Source organism: Malania oleifera, chromosome 4 (genome assembly GCF_029873635.1).
Source record: "Malania oleifera isolate guangnan ecotype guangnan chromosome 4, ASM2987363v1, whole genome shotgun sequence".
Lineage (NCBI taxonomy): Eukaryota > Viridiplantae > Streptophyta > Magnoliopsida > Santalales > Ximeniaceae > Malania > Malania oleifera.
The window spans coordinates 38151478-38166163 of NC_080420.1; the positions used below are offsets into that span (position 1 = coordinate 38151478).

The 14686-nt window shown below is 35.0% G+C and overlaps 1 protein-coding gene across 1 annotated transcript in view; it reads right to left on the reverse strand.

The window, feature by feature from the left end:
• Positions 1-14686, reverse strand: part of LOC131153384 (serine/threonine-protein kinase 1) — an 86482-nt gene that overhangs the window by 5261 nt on the left and 66535 nt on the right. Inside the window, exons 12-15 of the mRNA XM_058105657.1 lie at positions 12560-12694; positions 12310-12460; positions 10889-11042; positions 9921-10128 (exon numbers count right to left, since the gene is read on the reverse strand). Of these exons, the coding sequence (XP_057961640.1) occupies positions 9921-10128; positions 10889-11042; positions 12310-12460; positions 12560-12694 (648 nt within the window). The remainder of the gene's footprint in view (positions 1-9920; positions 10129-10888; positions 11043-12309; positions 12461-12559; positions 12695-14686) is intronic.

Below are 14686 nucleotides of genomic sequence, written 5' to 3' on the forward strand. Positions count from 1 at the left end.
TTGCATAAGAACAAGACATGATAGTTGGTGGGGCTTCTAGAAGAGAAGAGGGCGATAGGATGCAAGTGGGTGTTTAGGAAGAACGAAGCGGTATCCGAAAAATGAGAGAAGTTCAAGGCTCAGTTAGTAGCAAAGGATTACTCACTGAGGAAAGGAGTTGATTATGAAGAGATCTTCTCCCCTGTGGTCATACACACTTCCATCAAAGTAGTGCTGGGATTGGTGGTGCATTACAATAAGCATTTGGAGCAAATGGACGTAAGGATAGCGTTTCTCCATGATGATTTGGAAGAGTTGATTTACATGGTACAGCCAAAAGGATTTAGTCAACCGAACAAGAGCACTTGGTTTGTAAATTGAAAAAATCAGGTTGAAGCAATCTTTGAGGCAGTGGTACAAACAATGTAGTAACTCGGGAAAAAAAAATTTAAGTTAAATTAAAATTAATTAATTAATTAATTAAAGTAATTAAATAAATGATATGATGGATATATAAGTATACATATAAAAATATGGATTAAGTAATGTGTGTGTATATATATAAAATATAATATTATTAAGTTGTACTAATATATATATATATATATACACACTAAATCTTCATGAGGAAGAAATCTTCCTTAGGAAATAAGCAGAGAAGCACCTAGCAATCTCACTCTCTCCTCACACCCTCTCTCTCTCTCTCTCCTCAATTTCTCTCAAATCTTCAGCTAAATTGACGATTGAATACCACCACAAGATCCTAACTTCGATCCTCATCATTTTAATTGGAGTAATGCAGCGAAAGCATGGGCGGGGTTAGAAATAGTAGTTTAAATTAATTATTAAATTTGTTATTTGTGGTTTATCTTGAAATTCCTAAGGATGTATTAAATTGATATTAAAGATATTATTGATATTTTATTTAAGTTTTGATGAGTTGGGAACTTCATTGAGATACTGGGATAGATTTAATGTTATATCGGGATATTTTAGTTACTCTGGTAATTGTTATGGAGATCTTCCGCTATTTTATTATATGGTATCAGAGATTTATTTTAAATAACACTCCGGACCCTAATTTCGGATTCGGGGCGTAACAAGTGGTACTAAAACTTTAGGTTGTTAGGTTCTGCAGACTCTAGAGCGGATTAATACTAGAGTATAGGTTCGAGTTAGGACAAAGATAGGAACGGGTAGATTAGGATACTGGTAGGAAATTTTGAGTTTTGTTTCGTGATCTGGAGGCAGAAACCCCTTGATGGTCTTTTGCGATTTTTTGAATCAGTAGCGAGTTTCAAAAAATCATGGTAAATCTATTGACGGTGATGTTTTCAAGCGGAGAGATTGGAACTTAAAATTTGAACTCGAATGTTATGTTGGTTGATTTGTAGAGAAAAGTCTTTGAACGAGAATCATGGTAATTTAGGTGTTGTGATTTTATGGTTTATGGTCAAGTTGGGTGCTTGATGTTTTTAATTGAAGATTTGAATGTTGAGTAACATATTTATGCATATCTGTGGAGTAAATTAAATTTGTGGTAGGATGATGGTCAGGTAATTTTAGGGTTACGTAAAATGATTGATTAGAAAATTTTGAGGAAAAAATTTTTATAAGGAGGGGGGATGTAGTTACCCAAAAAAAAATATTTAAGTTAAATTAAATTTTTTTAATTAATTATTTAATTAAAGTAATTAAATAAATGATATGATGGATATATAAGTATACATATAAAAATATGGATTAAGTAATGTGTGTGTGTATATATATATATATATACTAAATCTTCCTAAGGAAGAAATAAGCAGAGAGGCGCCCAGTAATGTCACTCTCTCTCCTCACGCCCTCTCTCTCTCTCTCCTCGATTTCCTCAGTCAAACGTGCGCCGATTGAAAAACGAAAGATACTCCTAGGTTCCATTCTCGACCACCAACATTTTAACCGGAGTGGATTTGTGATTAAGGCATCATAGGCACCACTCCAAGAAAAGGTAAACTCTTTCTCTCTCTCTCTCTCTCTCCTCAATTTCTCTCAAATCTTCATCCAAATTAATGATCGGACACCACCACAAGATTCTAGCTTTGATCCTCGTTTTTTTAATCGGAGTAGCGCAGCGGAAGCGTGGGTGGGGTTAGAAATAGTAGTTTAGATTAATTATTAAATTTGTTATTTGTGGTTTATCTTGAAATTCCTAAGGATGTATTAAATTGATATTAAAATATTATTGATATTTTATTTAGGTTTTGATGAGTTGGGAACTTCATTGAGATATTGGGATGAATTCAATGTTATATTGGGATATTTTAGTTACTCTGGTAATTGTTATGGAGATCTTCCGCTGTTTTATTGTATGGTATTAGAGATTTATTTTAAATAACACACCGGATCCCCAGTTTCGGGTTCGGGGCGTAAAAGTGGTATCAGAGCTTTAGGTTGTTAGGTTCTGCAGACGCTAGGGTGGATTAATACCAAAGTATAGGTTCAAGTTATGACGAGGATAGGAACGGATAGATTAGGATATTGGTAGGAAATTTTGAGTTTTGTTTCGTGGCCTGGAGGCAAAAACCCCTTGATGGTCGTCTGTGATTTTTTGAATCAATCGTAAGTTTCAGAAAATCATGGTAAATCCATCGACGGTGAAGTTTCCGAGCGAAGAGTCTGGAACTTGAAATTTGAACTCGAAGGTTAGGTTGGTTGATTTGTAGAGAAAAGTCTTTGAATGAGAATCTTGGTAATTTAGGTGTTGTGATTTGACGGTTTGTGGTCAAATTGAGTGCTTGATGTTTTTAATTGAAGATTTGAATGTTAAGTAACACATTTATGCATATTTGTGGGGTATAATGAATTTGTGGTATGATGATGGTCAAGTAATTTTAGGGTTACGTAAAATGATTAATTAGCAAATTTCGAAGATGAAATTTTTATGAGGAAGAATGTAGTAACCTGGAAAAAAAATTAAGTTAAGTTAAATTAAATTAAATTAATTGTTTATTTATTTAATTAAAGTAATTAAATAAATGATATGATGGATATATAAGTATACATATAAAATTATGAATTAAGTAATGTGTGTGTGTGTGTGTGTATATATATATCATCCTCAGGAAATAAGCAGAGAGGCGCCCAGCAATCTCACTCTCTCTCCTCACGCCTTCTCTCTCTCTCCCCTCGATTTTCTCGACCAAACGTGCACCGATCGAAAAACGGAAAATACCTCTGGATTCCATTCTCAGCCACCAATATTTTAACTAGAGTGGATTCGTGATTAGGGCATCGTAGGCACCACTCCTGGGATGAGGTAAGCTCTTTCTCTCCTCAATTTCTCTCAAATCTTCAGGCAAATTGACGATCGGACACCACCACAGGATCCTAACTTCGATTCTCGTCATTTTAATCGAAGTAGCACAGCGGAAGCATAGGTGAGGTTAGAAATAGTAGTTTAGATTAATTATTAAATTTGTTATTTGTGGTTTATCTTGAAATTCCTAAGGATGTATTAAATTGATATTAAAGATACTATTGATATTTTATTTAGGTTTTGATGAGTTGGGAACTTCATTGACATACTGGGATGGATTTAAAGTTATATTAGGATATTTTAGTTATTCTAGTAATTGTTATGGAGATCTTTCGCTGTTTTATTATATGGTATCAGAGATTTATTTTAAATAACACTCCGGACCCCAGCTTCGGGTTCGGGGCGTTACAAATGGTTTTGACTCCTACATGATCCGACTTGGCTACAGAAGGTGTGAGTATGATTGCTGCATTTATGTGAAGAGTCTTGAGGACGGCTCACTCATTTTTCTGTTACTTTATGTTAATGACATGTTGATTGCTGCGAAGGATAAAACTAAGATAAATCAGTTGAAAACTGTTGAATATAGAATTTGACATGAAATATTTGGGTACAGCCAAGAAGATTCTTAGAATGGAGATTCGCAAGAAGAGAGCTGCAAGAATATTGTGGTTATCTCATGACAGCTACGTGGAGAAGGTGTTTGAGAGGTTTATCATGGTTAATGCAAAACCGACAAGTACACCGTTGTCGAATCATTTGAAATTGTCTACCACCCAGTGCCCAAAGATGGATGCTGATATTCATGACATATCAAAGGTCCCCTATGCTAGTGCAGTAAGGTGTTTAATGTATGCTATGGTATGTACAAAAATGGATCTAGCACAAATTGTCAGTGCGGTAAGTAAGTTGCTTTCAAATCCAAATATACAGCATTAGAATGTTGTCAAGTGGATTTTCAGATACTTGTGGGATACTTCACACTATGGCATCATGTTTGGCAGGTAATATAGTGATCCATCAGTTGTAGCATTTGTGGATACAGATTATGTAGGGAACTTGGATGACAAGAGGTCTACAATAGGGTATTTGTTTACCCTTGTGGGAGGGTCTATTTGTTTGAGGTTCATGGTACAGTCTCTGGTTGCACTATCAACAACTGAGTCGGAGTATATGACAGTCGCCAGAGCTACTAAGGAAACATTGTGGCTTACAGGATTGGTCTAAGAGCTGGGTATTTAGTAAGGTGGAGTTCAGCTGCATTGTGATAGATTACCATCTATTTGGCAAAGAACCAAGTGTATCATTCGAGAACCAAGCACATAGATGTAAGGCTTCACAGGATTTGGGAATTGATTTCTTCTGGTGAACTTGTGCTTGAGAAAGTTCACACTTTTGAGAATGTAGCAGATATCTTGACAAAACATGTTACCACGGATAATTTCGAGCATTACTTGGATTTGCTTAATGTCTCCAGTTGCTAGACGGGAAGTGGTCCCAAACTATTGTCTCAAGTGGAGCTGCGGGTTATGTTTTCAATTTTCTCCTAATGGGTGTATATTTGCCAAGGTGGAGATTGTTGTTATATGTGGCTCATATGTAAAGTGGAACACATGTACGAAGAAAACAACAACAACAACAAACAACAAAAACCAAGCCTTAAGTCCCACTAGGTGGTGTCGGCTATATGAATCCTTTTCCGCCAATTTATGCGATCATGGACCATTCTTTTGACAGATTGAGGGATATTAAATCCTTACTCACTATCTCCTTCAAAGTCATTTTAGGTCTACCCCTACCCCTTCTACTACCCCCCACAGTAACTAACTCACTCTTCCTCTCTGGTGCACTAAGTGGCCTACGTTGCAAGTGTTCATACCATCTGAGTCGTCCCTCCCTTATCTTATATTCTATAAGAGCTACACCTAACTTACCGCGACTATGTTCATTCTTTAATTTATCTTTTAATGTTATACCACTCATCTATCTAAGCATTCTCATCTCGGCAATTTTTACTTTTTGGATATTATGTTTCTTTGTCGCTTAACATTTCGATCCATATAACATAACTAGTCTTATAGTTGTCCTACAAAACTTCTCTTTCAATTTTAAGGGTATTCTACAATCACAGAGCACACTTGAAGCACTTCTCCATTTTATCCAACTTGCTTTAACTCTATGCATTACATCATCTTTAATTTTTCCTTCAACTTGCATAATAGATCCAAGGTATCGAAATCTATAAGAGCAATTTATTTCTTCATCATCAAGTTTACCTTTGTCTCCAATATTCTTCCTATCATTACTAAAATTACATTTCATATATTCTATCTTATTTCTACTTATTCCAAAGTTTCTTTCCACAATTCTAACTCAGCCTCTACTCCGTCCCTAGTTTCATCAATTAATACAATATCATCTGTAAGCAACATACACCATGGAACCTGCTTTTGAATATTCTTAGTCTATTGGTCCATCACTAAAGCAAAAAGATAAGGACTCAAAACAAATCCTTGATGTACACCTATGGTGATTGGAAATTCTCTAATTTCTCTATCTATAGTCTTTACACTAGTCATTACTTCATCGTACATATCCTTAATGACATCAGTATACCTACTACATACACCTTTTTTTTTCTAAAACCCACCATAGAACTTCCCTAAGTATCTTATCATATGTTTTCTCAAGGTCAATAAAATATCATATGCAAGTTCCTCTTCTTTTCCCTAAATTTTTCCTTTAATCTTCTTAAAAGATATATAGCTTCCATGGTAGATCTCCCAGACATAAAACCAAATTGATTTTCTGAGACCTTCGTTTCTAACCTTAATTTTTGTTCAACTACTCTTTCCCATAGTTTCATCGTATGACTCATAAGTTTAAATCCACGATAGTTATTACAATTTTGAATATCTATTTTATTTTTGTATATAGGTGTTAGAGTGTTTTTTCTCCATTCATCTGACATTTTATTAATTTTTATAATTGTATTAAATAAATTAGTTAACCATATAATTTCGTTATCACCTAAGCATTTCCAAACTTCAATTGGGATGTTATATAGTCCCATAGTTTACCCATTTTTCATCTTTTTTAGTGCAAACTTAACTTCGTTAACTCTAATTTTGCGAATAAATCTCATATTTTTAGTCTTTTCCTCATTGACAATTCTAAATTTAAGCCTTCTATTTGGTTTTCATTAAACAACTTACTAAAGTAATTTCGCCATCTTTCTTTAGTGTCTTCGTTCTTAACCAAGACAATATCATTCTCACTTTTTATACATTTTACATTTCCTAAGTCCTTACTTTTCTTTTCTCTAACTTTAGCAAGTTTAAATATATCTCTTTCCTCTTCTTTTGTATCTAATCTATCATACAAACTACTAAATGATCTATATTTAGCTTCACTAACGGCCTTTTCTGCATCTTTTATTGCCTCCTTATATTTTTCAAAGTTATCCCTATTTCTACATTTTTGCCACGTTTTATAACAAATTCTTTTTGTCTTTATGGCTTTTTGTACATCATTATCCCACTACCAACTTTCTTTGCTATTCGAGAATCCTCCCCTTGATTCACCTAAAATATCTTTTGCTATTTTTTGATAGAGCTAGCTAATCTACTGTAAAGAGTATTTGTATCTATCTCATCCTCTATAGTTCAATCCCTATCTTTGATCATTTTATCTTTAAATTTTATTATATTTTCTCCTTTTAGATTCCACCATCTAGTTCTCTTACACTGGTTTATTTTATCATTTTTCTTCCATTTTTTAATGTATATATCTAATACTAAGACTATGTTATTTGGTTAGGCTTTCACCTGAAATAACTTTACATTCCTTGCATGATAAACGATCTACTCTCCTAGTTAAAAAAAAAAAAACCTATTTGACTTCTATTTTGTCCACTTTTAAAGGTTATTAAGTGTTCTTCTCTCTTCTTAAAACAAGTATTCATTATATTAAAATCATGACATAGCGAAGTCTAAGATCATCTCCCCAAGCTCATTTGTATCTCCATATCCATATCCTCTATGTATCCTTTCATAATTTTTATTATCACTTCCAACATGTCCATTCAGATTTCTCAATCCCTGGTATGCCTTGTATAATACCTATTCATATCTTCCCAAAATTGTCTCTTAAGATTTTTTCCTAAGCACTTGAGGAGCATAAATACTAATGATATTTATTAACTTTTGTCCTAATACCATCTTGATTTTTATAGTTCTATCCCCAACTCTATTTACATTAACAACGCTATCTTTTAAGTTTTTGTCTATAATAATTTTTACTCCATTCTTATGTTTTTCTTTCCCAGTGTACCAAAGTTTAAATCCTGATTTATTAATTTCTCTAGTTTTCTCCTCCACCCACTTAGTTTCTTGAAGGTAAATTATATTAATTCTTCTTCTTATCATTGTGTCCACAATTTCCATGCTCTTACCCGTAAGTGTCCCTATATTCCAAGTTGTTGCTAATCTAATCCTAGTTTCCTAAACTAACGTCTTTACTTATCCACGTCCATAATGATGCAGGAACCCTTACATATTTGACACCGTACCCAGACGTCGACACAGCGCATCACTTCGGGGAGATGACCTATCCCACCCTTGCCCCCTTTTCGCTACACCCGGGTGGTACAAGTGCAACACGTCGCTCATAGGGGACACCTCAACAAATATTCGGTAAGAATTCATATCATAGTGATCTGACAAATTTTACGCTGCTTGTCAGCTATCTAACGCAACCCTCCTCCTTTACCCGGGCTTAGGACTGGCTGTGTGAGAAATTAGGACATTAATAGAGAAGTTGGCTTGCAGGAAGAAATTGGCGACCGTTTGCCTGAAACGGTAGACAATTTTGTTCAGGCGTAGAAGAAATAGTTGACGGATTTGTAGTGTTATATCGACTGTTTGGTCTCGACATTAAACCGTCGACAGTATGCCTAAAACCGTCAACGATTTTGCTCGGTTACTCAGCGCTGGTTTTCGAATTTTGAATTGGGAAGTTGGATAGGTTGGGTTTCAGGGGGAAAACCTCCGGAAAGATTATATATACATGTTTTATGTTGTAATCCATGTCTTTTCGACAAAAGATAGTGAAAAATCACTGTCGTTTGCTCCCGTGAATGTAGGTATTGTCGAACCACGTAATTTTTTGTGTAATTATTTTTATTGCTTTCATATAGTCTGGGTAATTGTGTTTTCTGTATAATTCATTGTTAGTTACTGCATTACAAAATCGTTTGTTTCCGCTGCGCATTCATTTGCACAACAGTAATATTTGGAATTATGGATTTTGAGGATTGAGTTTGGATTTGTGTGGATTTAGAAGAAACTCTATCTAATCCACACAAACTAAAGTCCAAGATCCAAGTTCTATACTTGCATAAGCAAAGTAAGAGTTAGAAATCTAAAAAAAATAGTGAAAATACGTTTTCCAACCTTTTTCATATAAATTTGGAAATTTGGAAAAGAGAGTGGCATTTTCATAATTATGTGAAAAATTAGAAATGAAAAATAAAACTATTTACACAAGCAAATAGTGCCAAAATTGTTTAATGTTGCTCATTTATTTCATACAAATGTTGTAAAAAATGAAAAAATATATTAGCTGAATTTTTTGTAATTTTTGGAAAACTAAAATGAAAAAGGAAAACTGTTTCCCATAGATAAACACATCCTTAATTTTGCCACTTAATACCTACAGACAAAATCAAAAGATCAATCCCCTAGAAAAATATTATACAAAACACTTCATAGGTGACAATACAGGCAGCTAATATTTCTATATTGGATGTTACACTAGTGACAAGAATACTTGACCATATGGTTTTAAAACCCAAACAGGTGATCGATCCAGTAAACTAACTGTGTAAGTCAGGTTGGATGAACCAGTGGGTTAAATATAATATGCAATATTACACGACCAGAATCCTGTCCACCAGGTTAGTCTTCCTCCCCTCCACTGAGTGATCAAGGTTCAAGCCCCACCTCTTTCCACTTCCTACATTTCCAAACAATTTTGAAACAGAATCAACTCACCTGACTCATCAGGTTCAGCCAGTTTAAGCCGAGTTGCACCAAGTTGGCTGAGTTGAACCTGGTTTAGTTCAGATCCAGTTCTCTCATGCGTACATACCGGTTAAGTCACCAGTTCCAGTCAAACCTGGTCCAGCTGTCCAGCCCGACCCAGGTTTATAAATGCATAACCTCCTTATATATATAGCTATTTAAGCAAATATCTGAAAAATATTTAATGTGACTAAAGAACATTGTGTTAATGTAATTTCTATTTGAGAATTGACCACTTATAGAGAATTTAAAATTTTTAGCCCACTCCAACTAGCTTTTTCTAGTCTTCAAAATGAAATTTTGTAGCCCTGTGTTTGTGTCCAAAGAATTTAGATCAATAAAAAATTAAACAACGCATATAGCCTTGATTGTTCAGAGTCCTCCTACCACCCTTGTGCAGGCACGCCAAAAATGAACATAAATACTTGGTTTTATTCCCTTAATCATCGAGCATAAAGCTAAGGATTCAACCATGGTTGACTTCGGGTCAAGTTCGTGCAAATGGATCAAACACCTCTTGCTACACTAGAACTTGATGTAAGATTGAGAATGAAAATTACCTTATCTTGCAAAGCAAAGGATTTCCGGCCAACAGTCTCGTTTTTCAATAAGCTATGGCTCACACCACTATCATCTCTCCCACGAGCCTGAGAAATGCTATTCATCTTCAGGTTTTGATCAGGAGAGGCAAGTATTGAAGCAGAGGAGCTCTGAATCATCTGCGCACCAGGATGTGATTGTCCTATTGCAGCAACAGTCTTCTCCACCCTGATAAGAGATCCCAATCACACAGTGAACTCTTTGAAACATTAATTGCAGGTCTGGTAGATAGGAACAGAATGGATTTGGGTAGGAATGGAATTAAATTTATCACTTGATTTCTTCATTCTTTTCATTCAAATTTTCATTACATTCCATTCCGCAAACCAAAGATGACTTAAAACATAAAATTGTCATATCACATATAAATGAATTAAGTAAAATTACAACAAAGTGCCTAATGAAAAAGAATGCAAATACTCACAGTTTTCAAAATTGATAATTTATTTTCCCCCATGTTGTAAGCAACCAGCAACACACAAAAATAAAAAAAATAAAAGAAAAAAATCGAGAGAGAATTGAATTATAATGAAAAAATAAAATTTTGAATGAAATGAAGCTGCATTATTAAAGATTAAGACAGCGTAAGAACCTAAGAATAAAACATTTTGACAGCTAAACAACAAAATACATGAGCAGCCAAAAGGTGAGACAACTTTGCGCATGCCACCTGGTACAACTGAGCAGCCCAGATAATACGTAATCAAGAAATTGTGCCAAAGAGTGGCAGAAGATAGTAAATTAGGCAATGTCTTATCCTTATCCCCAATAAACTAATTAGCTTATAAACATTATACTAAACCCGAAACATCATTCATTAGAATGATATCATGAAACATAACCTTAACATAAATATCTGATGAGATTTCTAATGAATTTTTTATTGAAATATGTGTCTAAATGAACATAAATATATAGCAAGGCGTACCAGGGATCCACTGATTTGTCTCCTGTGCTACTAACAGCAGAGCTCTCAACATTTTTAAGAGCAGGTGAGGGTTTTTCTGCACTTGAAACTCCTGTTTGAATATTGTTCTGATCTATTTCAACTCTGCCATGAACTATTACAGTCCTAAAGTCACCTGTTACATAATATTCAAACATATCATAGTGCCCTCGCAAAATTTTAGAAATACTTTTCATTGACACAGAAAATGTGATTCTCATAAAATAAAAGAACTAAATTCATGCAGCATCTTGAGAAGCTATCATTTCCAATTACACAGCTGTTTTTTTTTTTTCAGAATCTTAAAGAGTTTGTTTTTCGCAAGTGAAAAATCTTCAATAATCCCCAAAATGGAGAATATAACCATAGTGAACGATCATGGTTAAAATTTACAAATATGAACTTTGCCAAATCCAGCGACAATAGAAAAAGCACAAGTCATAAAGTTCATGCCACTTAAATCAAAGGTATATCAGGATTATTTAGGGATAGGACCTTAAAACACAATACCATGGCTGTCTGTAGGCAAGTACTGTCTGAGCTTTATAACAGGTTTACTAAAAATATCCATCAAAGAAGTGTGGGCACTTTCTTTAAAGCTTGAATTAAATAAGAAAGACTAGGGTTATGTAGGAGTAGGACCTCAAAACATAATACCATGGCTGTCTGTAGGCAAGTGTTATTATAAGTTTTATTATAGGTTTACTAAAAAGATCCATCAAAGTGTGGGCACTTTGTTCAAAGCGTGAATTAAATAGGAAAGTCTATGTACCCAATAAAACACATGAAAGAGCATACAAATTGCATTCTTTGAAATCTTAGATACAAAATGGGTCAGCAATGTAGGGGTTCAAGGCTGCTCTCAATATAGTACGTAGAGCTGGTTTTACCTGTACAAGCTCGGGCATATTGCAATGTAAATCAAGGCTGAGTTGTTATAAAAGCATTGAAAAACACATGTTGCCATGAGGTTGTGACATGATAATTTGTTTTTAAGAGCTAAATGTTCTACAAAAATTAGAATCGTTTTGCAATGATTTCTTGCGCATGCACAAATGTATTTACGGATGTATATGTTTTTGGGGAAGGGGAAGCTTAACTGGGTGGTTAAATTTTACAATATTCAATCCACTACAAAATTGGTCAGATTCGAGGTGATAGTATGTGAATTACTGCCGACGCTTGGCTACAAATCTACTGCCACTCATGTTTCAGAAATTTTGGTGGCAAAAACAGTTTAACTTGTGCCTAGTTGGATAGGTGCACACATACCAAAAAAAAAACACACACACACATACACAAAGTGGAAGATTGTTATATGATTTTAACCATCTCAGGGAATTGAAAGAAAAAAAATTTATCAGAATAGTACAACATAAAAAATCTAGGACAGACATGCATACCTTCTCCGGTCAGTTCCACATCATTAGAAACTTGTTGCTTCCCAAAAACCCTAACTGTCGATACTTCATTTGTAACTTGAAGCTCAACTTTCTGAGGCTTTGACGGAACAGTATCTCCATAATCCTCATTCAATTTTGGACCTTCCATGAGCTGTTTCAATTTAGAACCAATAAAAGCAAGATTTTTAAAAACAAAAATTAGTGAGAAGTGAGGTGAAACCAAGCAAGAAAGCAGAAATATTTGTCATACACCATCACTTGATAAGCAGGTCCCTGGAGTAAGATTTTGAGCTTGCAGAGCCATTGAAGCCCGATTTTGCCTAGCTTTTTCAATCTTCGGCAACATAGCAGAAGCTCCACATTTGCATTTTTCAATAAATTTGTGCTATGTTTCACACATGAAAACAAGAATTCAAAGTCAAGATTTCTAAATAGAGAATCTAAAATATGTATGCATATGCATGGCAAACAAAAAGCTATATAAAAGTTATTGTTCATTTTTAGGCATCAACAAGCATATAGATACACGGCCTTGCATAAAGAACTAAATCTGTAAAGCCATTCTGCCAGACACTTATTTAAGATTGCCAAGCCCTATGACCATTGCTCCACTTATAAAGTGGCGCTACATCCTTTTTTATCCTGAAGTTAGAAGTAAGTTATAACAAATACAATTTTCTCAATGCATCAGCTTTGAGAAATTATTTAATTAATTACCCACAACCAAGCAATAACTCCAAGCCTGAACTAAAATATCAAAATGGAGTAAATTATGAATTCAAAGTGATACCTGAACCACTGATATAAACAGAAAATTAAAACAAAAAAATTTCAAAGATAAAAGTACACAACTGAAAGGGTTGAATAAAAAGCTTAAGATATGGAATAGAAGCACCTTGTGAAATGTCCACGCAAAGAAGATTGTTATCCTCAATGGCATCAAAGAACTTGACGAGCAGGAGATAATCCAGGGTCTTGATGATGAAAGGAGGGCCAAAAGAGTTCTGCTCAAGAAGGAATTGGACGAGGTTATTAACATTGAAGAAACATTTTGGAGGCAGAAATGAAGAGCTTTATGGCTCAAGGAGGGCGACCGGAATACTAAATTTTTTCACAGGAAAGCAAATGCTCATCATAGATGTAACACTGTATCCAACATCGTAATTGTTAAAGCTTGATGTATATTGTTGGCTCACAACCTAATATCTTAAGCTTTTAGGTAAAGTGGTAACCTAACATGGTATCAGAGCTGGTCACCAGGCCATCCTAGGTTCTAGTCTCATTGTTTTCTTTATTGTGTGGTGTTAAAAAAATTATTATATTCCCTGTAATGGTTGCTATCTATCACGTGAGTAAAGTTGGGGCGTTAACATTTAGGTTTTCCACCCTATAAGCTTGGTGGGGGCATTTGTTGAATCATCACCAAAGTTCTAGCCAAGAGAATTAAAAAAAAAAAAAAGCAATACTGAAAGTCACTGGTTAGTAGAAGCATGCTTTCCTGGCTGGAATACAGATTATGGATGCTGCCCTTATTGCTAATGAGGTTGTGGATGCTTGTCTGTAGGAGGGAAAAAGGGGAGTAGTGTGCAAACTGGATATGGAGAAAGCATTTAATCATGACAACTGGAACCTCATTCTTTATCTTCTCAAGAAAATGGGCTTGGGGAGCTTTAGTGTAGTTGGATCGCACAATGCAAAAAAAGTCCAAGCTTCTCAGTGCTCATACATGGCTGCCCTTTTGATTTCTTTCACTCCTTGAGAGGGCTTCAGACAAGGGGATCCCTTGTCCCCTTTTCTATTTATTTTGGTAATGGAGGTACTAAGTCTCATGCTGATGAAAGCTATTAACGGGGGGGATCTTGAGAGGTCTAAAGGTAGGCAAAGATGGAAGGCTTACAGAAGTTTCTCAACTCCTATTTGCAGATGATACAATCATATTTTGCAAAGATGATCCCCTTCATATCCTTAACCTCTGATGCATTTGTTAGGATTTGAGACTATCTCAGGCTTGAAAGTAAAACTTTATAAAAGTGAGGGGGTGCTTCCTTGCTGGTCTTCTGGGTTGTTAGAGGGGATCCTTTCTCATTAGTTACCTTGGTCTCCCTCTTGGATCCAAATTCAAGGACAAAGGAGTTTGGCACCCCATTATTCAGAAGTTTGAATGCAGGCTAACAAGCTGGAAAAGAAATTTCTTATCAGAAGGTGGCAAACTCACCCCTTATTAGGAGAATTTGAATGAACCTACTTCCATTACCAGCCTCAGTTGCTAGGAGACTTCAGGAAATACAAAGAAGATTTCTTTGGGGAAGCTTAAGGGAGGGATTTAAATATCACTTTGTTAGATGGGGAGTGGTTAAACAGCCAATTTGTTCGGAAG